This window comes from Papilio polytes, unplaced genomic scaffold (assembly GCF_000836215.1).
Source record: "Papilio polytes unplaced genomic scaffold, Ppol_1.0 DF823177.1, whole genome shotgun sequence".
Lineage (NCBI taxonomy): Eukaryota > Metazoa > Arthropoda > Insecta > Lepidoptera > Papilionidae > Papilio > Papilio polytes.
The window spans coordinates 2,625,131-2,637,074 of record NW_013526027.1 but is presented as its reverse complement, the minus strand read 5'-3'; the positions used below and the strand labels follow the sequence as shown (position 1 = coordinate 2,637,074).

The 11,944-nt window shown below is 37.5% G+C and overlaps 2 protein-coding genes across 3 annotated transcripts; both read left to right on the top strand.

Annotated features, from left to right (window-relative positions):
* The first annotated feature begins 1,306 nt into the window (after positions 1–1,306).
* LOC106105281 lies at positions 1,307–6,929 on the top strand. Of its 2 annotated transcripts, XR_001225724.1 has the most exons (3): positions 2,894–4,076; positions 4,315–4,573; positions 6,843–6,910. XR_001225724.1 is itself a non-coding variant. In XM_013285576.1 (2 exons), the coding sequence occupies exons 1-2, from the start codon at positions 1,323–1,325 to the stop codon at positions 6,875–6,877; spliced, it is 681 nt and encodes a 226-aa protein (XP_013141030.1). In that variant the 5' UTR covers positions 1,307–1,322; the 3' UTR covers positions 6,878–6,929. The 2 variants fall into 2 exon arrangements, 1 of the variants encoding a protein (XP_013141030.1); XM_013285576.1 differs by lacking the exons at positions 2,894–4,076; positions 4,315–4,573 and adding an exon at positions 1,307–1,968 and having other exon boundaries at positions 6,843–6,929.
* On the top strand, positions 6,843–9,645 carry LOC106105282. The gene is made up of 4 exons (XM_013285577.1): positions 6,843–6,929; positions 7,172–7,387; positions 8,397–8,556; positions 9,002–9,645. Exons 2-4 carry the CDS (start codon positions 7,240–7,242, stop codon positions 9,276–9,278), a joined length of 585 nt encoding a protein of 194 aa, XP_013141031.1. The 5' UTR covers positions 6,843–6,929; positions 7,172–7,239; the 3' UTR covers positions 9,279–9,645.
* Positions 9,646–11,944: the final 2,299 nt, after the last annotated feature.

The following is an 11,944-nucleotide window of genomic DNA, read 5'->3' as shown; positions in this document are numbered from 1 at the left end:
TGAAGGAAACAGAAAAGACGAAAGCTTCAAATTTAATTCAACCGCCTTGCCTATGTTATATAGGGGAGAAATATTGGAGCGACCTCACGCGGCGCCGATTATGGTGAACTTCGATGCCGGTACGGGTAATGTTAGGTCTAACAACTCCGCCACCTTTCGGAACAGTACGTTGTCCAGCAAATCGCCAGTGACTATTAGAACTCGCTGGCCCACCGTCAAATATGGAACGAGGGACTTGTCAGATGGGCGCCGCCAACTACTTCCGTTCGGGCTTGGCTTCCGCTATGGAGACATAACGTTTACGGCATACTGGTTCACTGTGTACCCACACATCACCTCATGCTATTGGTGCGGCCTCAACGACACATTTTCTCCACTCAAGTCGATCTGCTACAGCATATGGGACTCGGATGATACTCGCATTCGTGACCTCGGTCGCTTCTTTCGCGCGCGTTGTCATTACTACGATTACTATCGATACTACGACAGACAAATAAAAATGGTCCGATGGTATCCATCCACGGTCGAATACGTTTATGATCATGGTTTAAAAACATGTATGTTCGGTCCGTACATGAAGGGTTGCTTCAAGCGGTTCGTGGATGTAGGCCCACTGTACACGGCGCGCGGTTGTCGCGGCGCCTTTCTACCATGGCGCTCCTACACCAGGAGCGCAGCGTCGCACAGACTAATGCGCATGGAAATAATTGCACGCGGCCACGAAGACGTGTGTGTGCACAGCCCGGAAGCCTCGCTGACGCCCTACAGCCGCGCCATCTCGCTTTGGGTCCGCTATCACGTGTGTGTGTGTCTAAAGCCTTACTGCAACGCCGCAGCGCCGCTCGCCACGCTCCTCGCAGAGTCTCTTATGACCGCAGCCGTTGCTCTGCTAGTATTTATGACAATAATATAATAAATGTGTAAGAACTCCTTTATTGTTTGTCTTTATCCTTTATTGTTCTTAATGAGTCGACAATTCTAATTAACATTTTGATCTGAACTGAACCCTTTGACTTTTTACTAAATTTAAATAAAAAAGTAAAGGTTTTAAGGTTCTTACTTAAAACCCATCCAACAGTTGTTACTATTTCATCTATCAGAAGCTAAGACAGCTATAATATGTTTTTTGTTTTTTATTACGATTAGATTATTTAATATTCTTTTAACTCTTTCTCAAAATAGGTAGATTTTTAGACAATTGGAGAACGTTTTATAGATATCTAAAAGTATTTCTTATTTTTCACTAAAAGTTATTTAAAAACGTGGAACATTTACTGATATTCAAACGTCACAATTGACACAGAAATTGACAACAAAATAATATGTGTGTTGAAATTGTAAAAGTAATCTGTATTTATTTGTTGATAAGTAATGCATCGAGCTCGCTTCTATCTCGCATCCGCAACCGACACGAGTACATCCCCGACACCGACCTTGAGGTGATCAGGAACCTCGACGACAAAACATACGAGGACCTCATGCAAGAAATCCCCATATTGAGACAAGTGTTCAAAGATAGCAGGAGAGATGATTGGGACGCGGCCCCGCACACGCAGGCCGACAGCGTGGGCGCGCGGTACCTTGCGGCGCCAACGTCCGCCAGCCACGACATGACGATGTCAACTGCAACACTTCCTATTACAGCCGAACACTCCTTGTCACATACGAGAACAAGACCAGCTACACAGAGAACCCATTGGCCCAGGATTAATCACAGAATTAGGGGAAGACATTCGCAGGAGGAGGAGCAGCAGCAACTCGCTGAGTTTGAGCTGCGCGCCATCGACAAGTTTCCGCACGTGTTCTCATGCTACTGGTGTGGCCTGAACGACACCCTACTGCCCAACACCACGGTCTGCTACGAGGCCTTTCAGTCACCTAAATACCGGCTCCACGGGATTTCGAGATTCTTTCGAGCGCACTGTCACTTCAATGACACCCGTCACAGCACCCAGCATCGGATTAACCGTACGTATCCGCATTTTTTTGAATTTGCAAACGACCCTGGGTTGAAGTTGATGGTGATCGGTCCGTTTAAGAAGGGCTGCTTCAAACGCTTCGTGGACGTGGGCACGATGTACACGGCACGCGGCTGCCGCGGTCTATATCACCCATGGAGATCATACACCCGTAGCTTCGCGTCTCATCGCCTCGCCAAGCTGGAGATCTTGACGACGGGGTTCGCCGACCGGTGTGTGACCAGCCCCGAGGCCTCGCTGACGCCCTTTAGTCGCGACATTTCCCTCTTTGTTCGCTACCACGTCTGCGTCTGCTCAAGGCCCTACTGCAACCTGGGTCCGCGCCACCATATATCCCTTTTATATCTCACCATGTTCTTATTGTTTTGGTCTAGAATGTACATATTTATATTTTATTAAGAAGTTGTTAGCTGATGACTACGAGTATAAGAGTAGAAAGGTGTTACTGATATGGTAACAATGCCAATCTTCGTACCAGCACGCCAGTCGCTGCCACAAATTTAAATACATCGAGCTTGCTACTTGTTTGCGAGTTATAGACATGCCTGTTGGAGCTAATACATGCATACAGCTGACACGTGCTGACACGAATTCTTGCAAGTGTACCAGTCAATGGCATGTGTTTATCTCTTGCTCTTAAAATATGTTGCTTGTAAAACTAAAAATACTTAAAATATATTATTTTTAATGTTATTTAAGAAGATTTATAAAGTAAGTTTGAATACTCATAATACTATATTATTTAATAAATTAGGGATATGTTTATACTTGTCTTTTTTATTTTATGCCATTTTCTATTTCTGAGTGGATTTTTCTAATTTTCTGACCAAACTCACCGCGATAGCAACGCCGCCACTCGCCGGACCCAGACGTTCTTATTTGACTATACTTGTCATAGACATTTATAGAGGTCAGTGTTGACTATATTTCTTCTTCTAAAATCTTCTGAATGTCAAAGTCGTTTGCTGTCGTCTTTATGACAAGTTTGGTTGAAGCATGTCAAGAGATATTTTGTTTACTCATTGTTTACTGTTTTTGCTAATTATTTTGGAGAATGTGTGTTCAAAACATAAATCTCATCAACATCACCATAACCTGGACCATGGACACGGGTCCGGATCGGATTTGCAAATAATAAAAAACTTGGATGATCAAACGTACGAGGAACTCATGAACGAAATACCATTACTGAAAAAAGTATTTAAAGGTAACAGAAAAGATGGTAGCTTCCAATTTAACTCATCTGCCTTGCCTATGTTATATAGAGGAGAAATATTAGAACGACCTAATGGTCCGCCGGTCATGATGAATTTCGACGTTACAACACTCCCTTCACCAACTCCAAGGGCAGCGTATCGCAATAGTTCATTTGGAAGAGGGAAGTCAGTCACATATAGAACACGCTGGCCTACCGTTCAACATGCGACAAGGAGCTTGTATAACGCACGCCGCCAAGGACCCTGGCAACTCGGTTTCCGCTGGGGGGATCTTACATTCACTGCATACTGGTACACTGTATACCCGCACATTATATCCTGCTACTGGTGCGGCCTCAACGACACCTTGATTCCGAGTAACTCGCTTTGCTATACTATCTGGGATGCGGAGGACACCCGCATGCGTGATATTGGCCGATTCTTTCGTGCACGTTGTCATTACTACGATTACTATCGTTTTTACGATAGACAAATAAAACTGGTCCGATGGTACCCGTCCACTATTGAATACGTATACGATCATGGATTAAAAACATGTATGTTCGGTCCGTACATGAAGGGTTGCTTCAAGCGGTTCTTGGATGTAGGCCCGCTGTACACGGCGCGCGGTTGTCGCGGCGCCTTCCTGCCGTGGCGCGCCTACACAAGGAGTTTCGCGGCGCATAGGCTTATGCGCTTAGAAATAGTCGCGCGCGGTCACGACGATGTGTGTATTCACAGTCCCGAAGCTGCGTTGACGCCATACAGCCGCGCCATCTCGCTATGGGTCCGTTACCACGTGTGTGTGTGTAACAAACCTTACTGCAACGCTGGCGCGCCGCTCGCCGCACTGCTTACCTCGCTCGGCAAGTCCTTCGCTGCGATCATCGTACTTGTTACAGTAATGCAATAAATCTAAAATCTATTTTACTCTTTTACTAAAATGAACATGGACTTTATAATGACGCTCCAAAGGCAATCTCAAATCCAAATGAATTCTCCTTATAATTATTTTAATATAAAAATTTACTGATATGTATTCTATCACCCTAATCATCATACAAGTTGCCTCTAGAACGGCTATTGCACTTAATTGTTTTCCTTTGCATAATATAGTGAATATGTATAATTCGTTTCAGAGAAATGTTGCGTGCAAGGAAGTAGAAGCAATATGATACAAATTACTACTTTGCAACGGAAAACTACCGCTCAATTGTCCATAACTGTAGATCAATGAGTCATACTCGTAACAAAAAAATGGCCTGAGTAACTCAGCTGTGTCGGTTTTGTGACTTGCACTATCCAAAGCGAATAATAAAAAACTTCACCTCTATACAGACTGTCGCGAAACTTTAACCGGTTGGAAACTATAATTCGACTGTTCAGTTACAACTGAAGGTGCGTAGTAGCGTTGGTTTAGCTGATTTTTTTTAGAAACAATCCATTAATCGACCCTATAAAGTAATTGAAAAGTATATTAGTTTTTTAAAATTGTAAGAGTCGGATTACTGCGAAGTATCGATATCGAGATGCGTCATGGCGGCTGCACACAACCGGCGTCCGGCGTCGCTGTGTCTAGCGGTGACCGACGAGAGCGAGACGCAACATTCTCTGCGTAATACGTGCGAAAGAAATGGTGAATGTTATACAATCAATGCATAACATAGTCTATCTCGGTCTAACAAATTGTGTTAGAGCGAGTGAGGCCTAGCATTGCATTTCAAGGTCAAAGCGTCCTTCAATCGCCTCAAGGAGAAGGGTTACCACGTTTCGGTATTTTTTTCACATATAACTTTATGTAGGTAATTTATGCTTTAGTTTTAATTTAACTGGTTTTTTAAATAGGTTATTAAGCATGTCTTTTATTTATTTTTCTACATGCTACATCATTCAGTTTCACACAAATTAAAGGTGATGAGAAAAAGTTTAAAATTCCTAGCAATATAATATTTGCAGATAATATCCAGTGACAAAGAATACTATGGTTACCTTGTTGGGTAGCCATTTGCAAATGTAATGGCGGGTAGTGTAATCAGTTGACTGGTTCAGTATAAACACGAATATGCTAAATATGTGTGTATTTGTGCCTCATCATTACATCGATCTTAGTTAAATATTATTACTAAGCCTATCATACACTATACTAATAAAGAGGAAAGATTTGTATTTTTGTATGGATTGAAATAACTCAAAAACTTCGCCGATTTTAAAAATTCTTTCACCGTTGGAAAGGTAATTTTTTTTTATTTCACGAAGCGAAGTCGCGAACAGTTAGTTTTTTTTTTATATTTAGACAATGTCAATTAAATGTAAACTGTAAAAATAATCACATCTTAGTAATAAACACGAAAGTTTTTATAGAAAAAAAGTCTTAAATCTTTAAAGGAATGTCTACCTTATGTCGTTGAGATAACACATAATAATAAACTCTGGTTGTTACTAAGAGAGTTTTTTGCGTCGAAACCAAACTCTTGTAGTTGCGAGTTTCGAGCCGTTTTTTACTTTGATACATTTGTATTGATTTCTTATGCGGGACACACCTTGCGAATACAATTTTTTGTTACGATATTTTTTGCTTATACATTTATATATTGTCTGTATGTTCACGCATAATAGAGTTGGATTTGAGGTTAAAGTTTTGCTATCCGCAGGCCATGATTTTCGATTTTAATTACATCCCTTGAGTTTTTACGGTGTGTATAAGTATTGTGATGAACTTGCGTCCAGTTAATTTTATTTTTGAATCGTAACAGCTATCTCTTGGTTATCAGCGACTATCAAAGATTTTTTAGACATACGGAAGAGATGTGCTTGACGTATTGATAAGACTACAGTATGTAGCTTGATGCGACAGTTCGCACCAAGCTAGTAATTTAATTACTAAATCGTTTCTGAAAATAAAATATCGAGTAATTTAAGAAATCACATAGAGTTTGAGACTATATTAATTGTGAAATTACTCATTACTCGACTAAATTATTAGTCTAATGCGAATTAAGTATGTCATTAAATCAGAAGTCGCAAAGGTTAGTTAAATAGTGTGTAAATAGTATTTAAGTGATATTTTAAGCCTACACTAAGCGACTGTTTATTATTAAACAATTATTAAAGGGTTTAATCCAGCTTGCTACAAGCGATGTCTTTGTTCACGGTCACCTATCGCGCCGTACGCACCCAGGCTGATGACGTCATGCAGTAGCGGGTCACCTTTCTATAGATATTTACATTAATTTATGGATTATTCCCAACCGTCACCCCGCTTTGTCCCCACGTGAGAACAAAAAGTTTTATCCATCCCACCTTTTAGTCTCACTATCACCAATAAGGCGACAGATGGAACCATTACGAAATAAATTAAGTGCCAACAGTCCCCTCGTCGCAAAAGGTGGGACGGATAAAACTTTTTATCCTTATATGTTCCCACGTGGGGACAGATCGGGGTGACGGTTGGGAATAATCCCATTTTATTTTAATTAGACGTTTCACTCGATGTTGGTGGAGTTTACTGCACTTTTGAGGTATAAATATGTGACCAGCGCTTTTAAATACAAAATTAACTAAAAATGAATATCTACATTTGGCTTTCACTCGAAACGGCTTGATCGATTTGAATGAGACGAAGGTAACTGATGTTCGCCGGAATATTATAGGGTACTTTTTATTTCAGCGCTGACGCCGCGGTCGACCGCTAGTTCATCATAATGTTGATCTCACATCCATGTTCGTACATTATCACGCTTGCCAACAGATTAAGGTAGGCAGAACGCCAAGGTATTACGTATTATATTATCATATAATAACTCATTGCTTTTCAAATTGTAGTGAAATTTATATTTACCATAGATTTAACGGAACGTAGCGAATTTATTCGTTTTATACAATAATGATAAGCCATATTCGCTTAACAAACTAAACCACCGCGCCCACATAGCGCGATAAAACGCTAAGCGGCAACATCGCAATTCAAATCTGTTCGCTTCTCTTTCGCTTTGCTAGCTTTGTCTCGCTTCGTCTCGCCTCGGCTCGCGCAGTATCGCCGCGGCATCGCACCGGGAGGTCGCGTCATGACTGCCTCGAGAGAGTACCGTGAGAGACTGATCGACGAGGTGAAGAAGTATCCAGTGTTATACGACACACGACACGAGAACCATCGAGATATCGACGTGAGGGATCGCTGCTGGACAGAGATATCGAAGCGACTGGGCGCTAATTGTAAGCTATTTGTGTACGACATACCTCTTTAGTTTTTTTATGACATTTTAACATGAATTGTATCGCTTTTGTTTACAAATAAAAGGTGATGAATCATTTAAAAAGTATATTTAAAAATATATCTAAACTATTAACTTACCCATTAATTAATATGTAGATGGCGCTGATATCGGTAAAGAATTGTATTTTAGACGCGTAGTTGATAAAAAAAGAAATTAAAAGAAAAAAAAAAAGGAAATAAGACTTTTTTTTACCAGTTTGAAGTACAATTTGTTTGTTGAAAATATTACTGATTTAAACATCTACAGAGACGTTTGCAGAGATAATAATATGCGAATATTAACTCAACACCCACATTACATACCGAGCTAAACTAGTAGGTATATTTTTTATTGAGTGTTGCTGTGTTTTAATTACAGATTAAAAAGAATTATATGATTAAAAATCTGTAATCGAACCCATAATTAGCAATAGATATTAATATAATTTATTAAAATACGAACAGAAACTCGATTTAATTTGGTTTGAAGGTTAGTACTACCGCCATCTAGTGACAGCTGTCGACAAAGATTATATTAAGAACAGCTGTTTATGTTTCTAATACTAAAAGCAATGCATATTTCCTATTATAAGTAAACTAGCTGTTCCCGTGCGGTTTCATCCGCAAGGTATTGTAAAAACTATTGTTTGCAAATGGTAAATATTTCAATTAAAAATGCAAATAATCGTTCTTTGCTGCTATTAGATTGCTGTCCCTTTCTCGCAGATTATTTTTCAATTCATACACTCCTTAAGTATTAGCGTGATAATATAGCCTAAAACGTGTCGTATGTGTAAGGCTTTTTATTAAAGAAAGAATTGTTCAAAAACATGCTGTAATTGCTGACATCATACGCCACGAAGTATTGTGTTTACGCTTTATTATATTAGCATAGAAGCATAGATAATATATTACGATAGAAAAGTTATCTAGCATTTATTGTATTTTGTTAGTATTTATATTTTCTAGGTGAAATTCTGAAACGGGAATGGAAGATCTTGCGGGATTCATTGCGGCAGGCGCTCAAGAAGACAAGAAAAGGCGTGCGGACGAAAGCGGGATTGCCGTGTAAGAAATGGCGATTTCAAAACCGAATGTCATTTGTGTTGCCACACATGATGATTCGAGAGTAAGGAATTGTTACTAGCTATGTCCCGTGTGTAATTAAAATATAGCCTATGTTACTCACAGATAAATTACCTTTCTTTTAGCGAAAGAATTTTTAAAATCGATTCAGTAGTTTTTACGTGAATCGAATACATACAATAAACAAATCTTTATAATATTTGTATAGATAAAATAATCTAACATTTTGCTTAAAAAGTGTTGCTACTATCGAAATTCATTTTATTATATTTTTAAATAACATTTTAGTCAATTCAATAACTGTAAGGAATAATCTTTATAAAAAAAGCAATCGATAAATTCGATCGAAGTGTTTTCATATTCCTTTTAACATATTCTTGATTCTGTCAGCGATTCGTGCGACTTTTTCCACTGGCGGAAATTCGAGTATCTAAAAATAAAAGCTTAAGTCGCTTCGAATAAGAGCTTAATTATATTTTTTTAATTAGAGACAACAGAGCAGCGATAGAAGATAAAAAAATCGACGAAATGGACATCCAGTCTGAAGTCGAACAGGATGAGTTATGGGAGCCTAGTACAGCTGACAGCGATTCTTTAGACTTATTCTTTGCCAGCGTCTGTCAGAGTACGAAGCGACTGCCAACTAAATATCAGAATCAAATAAAAAAGCAAGTTCTTGAGGTTTTATTACGAGTTGAAGAAGAACATGAGAATGAAAACAGTTTATTGGAGACTAAAACGGAACGCACTTTGGGACATAGTTGACGAAATAACTCATTATCCAATTCTTAATAAACTGTTGAATCAAATTTGAAATGTATTTGTCTCTGTCTTACATATAGAATTAAACAAAGAAAATATGATATTTGGCGTCGCGATAGATTCGTAAGAGATGCTTTAGGTCTCCAAATGTGAAGTGTTCGATTTAGACTTTTATTGTGGATTTCTTTTATAAAATACAATTTTGTTAGCTTAATTTTGTTTGATTAACTAAAAAACCATATACACTATCCTTGTATCTTCACCCTCGACTGACTTAAGTTCAAATATTAAGTAAAATTAACTTGCTAATTAAGCTACGTGTTATAACTATATTTATGTCAACAATTGAATTTCCTATAATTGTTTAGTTTATATTTAGTTCTGTAAGTATTTAGACATTGTTATTTATGTTGATCTCAATTTTAAGAAAGTATTTTAACATTTGTATTAAATACATGCAATTTACTTTGTTTTTTTTATTAATTTCACCTTTAATAATAACCCCATTAGTTAATATCTTGGCACTTCAAAGAACAACATCGTTAAGAGTCTTAGAAAAAAAACTTATAAACTAAAAGGTAATTTAGCAACTAAGGTCTTGGTATTTTAAGAAGAATTAGTAGATAACATCATACTTCATACTAAAATATAATAAATGCGAAAGATTAGATGGATGGATGTTTGTAAGAGTATGTAGCCTAAACGGCTGAACGAATCTCCATGAAATTTGGCACAGGTTTAGAGCATAGTCTGGAAGAACACATAGGCTACTTTTTATCCCGGGAATAGTTACGCTTCCCGTGGGATTAATTAATTTAGTTTTTACTCTGTTACTGTCTGTTAGTTTTTACTTAGTTAATTAATGTTTACTCGATCATTCTGCAACAGTTCAACATATCTTATTGAAATTTGGCACAGATATAAAACAAAGTCTGGAGTACACATGGGATAAGGTTCATACCCGAGAAATGTCTGGTTCCTGAGGGATACGTAGCTTTTTGTTATTAATATAGTTCGTATGTTTCCTAATACCACGCGGACGCAGTCGCAGGCAACAGCTAGTATTATTCTAAATGCGAGAGTTTAGATGTATAGATGGATGTCTGTTAGAGTTTGTAGCTTAAACTGCTGAATGGATTTTGCCGCCACGCCTTGTAACCTGTCCATTTAATTGGTCAATGATAAGCTAATATTAAAAAAAAAACTAATTTCTGTCTCATTGTAAATTACTTGTAACATTTTTGGAATTCAGAAAAGTTCGTACTTACAACTTGACTAATTAATTTCCCTCAATAAACGAAAGTAAGTGATTAAAATTGTTAACAAGAAGATTAAAACAAAGAAGTCGTTAGAAGTGAAACTTTCAACGGAAGGTAAAGACGTAAAAGTTTATAAAACGACTTCGGACAAAAGTGTAGAGCCGGGAGCTCTTTGTCTTGTATAATTTATTTCTCCCTCGCCTCCGCCCTCTGCCGGCAACTACCTACTGTTAAAACGGAAAAAGAATTCTGTAATCTTTTCTTAAAGAAAAGTATCTTATAAATATTGAATATCAAGAAAAAGTAAATACAGGAAAATGTCTATTAGCAACGTAACTATAAGCCTAAAATTCTCGTTTAATTTGAAAACATAAAAATAAATCGTAAAACTTATCTCTTACTAGCTGTTCCTGTGCGACTTCATCCGCATGGAATTACGAAAATTTTATTTCATTGTTTACATTTGTCAAATTATCAATTACAAATGTCAAAATGACATGACATGAAGACAACCTTGCTTCCTTGATGTTGGCAGCAACTTATGGTCTCTTTCCCACATTATGGTTTTTATCCAAAATATTTACCCCCTAAGTTTAATGATGTGAAAATATATAGCCTAAAGCGTGACGTAAGTGTAGGGCTTTTTATTGAAAAAAGAATTATTTAAAAATATGCTGTAATTGCTGACATCTTAGGCAACAAAGAAGTGTGTGTTTACACTTTATTATAATAGTATAGAATATAGATTTTATAGTCTCTAAGATAACATCTTACTGAAACATAAACTAAATAGATATTAATACCCAGTATACATAATTCCTGTCCTTTACAGTCCAGTGTTGCAACTAAACCGATATTGTTCATTCCAGTACTCCGATCTTTCCAGCAATAATATCCCTAGTATAATGTTAAATCTATAAATCTGTTTATCGTGTTCTATTTAACGTAATTATAGACAGACGCGACATCTGACGTCACTTGTCACTACCAATCTGTTAATTAATTGTAAACAAGACAATCAACACGTACACGAATTAAATTTTGTATAATTTCATTAGTACATGAGAGCTTGCTTCTCTCAGATTTAGGGTGACAATGAATTGATTTTGACAGCTATTAATCGTTGTTTATTATTTCTACATAGTAGTTAGTAAATTTAAATAGTTGAGTAAATTGATACGTTGTTTGTTATGCGAAAAAGACGACTGAAGTCACGTGTTATCCTCCGATGACGGCACCGACTAGTTTCGGACCCATCGGCGGTTGTTAGTTATGTTTGTAATAAAATGTCAACAGCAAATTACCCAATTTACGCCTAAAAACAGTTTAAAACTCAGTTGTTTTATTCGAATGGTAAAAATACGATTTTGTACTAAGCTGTCACAATTTTAATAAAACAAATGTACATTA

Excerpts from the sequence above, each read along its gene's own strand:
- LOC106105281 (XM_013285576.1), top strand. The coding sequence starts at position 1,323 with ATGTGTGTTGAAATTGTAAAAGTAATCTGTATTTATTTGTTGATAAGT. Across the intron at positions 1,969-6,842 it reads CACCCAGCATCGGATTAACC|CGCTGACGCCGCGGTCGACC; the intron begins GTACGTATCCGC and ends TTTTTATTTCAG.
- LOC106105282 (XM_013285577.1), top strand. The coding sequence starts at position 7,240 with ATGACTGCCTCGAGAGAGTACCGTGAGAGACTGATCGACGAGGTGAAG. Across the intron at positions 7,388-8,396 it reads GAAGCGACTGGGCGCTAATT|GTGAAATTCTGAAACGGGAA; the intron begins GTAAGCTATTTG and ends TATATTTTCTAG. Across the intron at positions 8,557-9,001 it reads CCACACATGATGATTCGAGA|AGACAACAGAGCAGCGATAG; the intron begins GTAAGGAATTGT and ends TTTTTTAATTAG.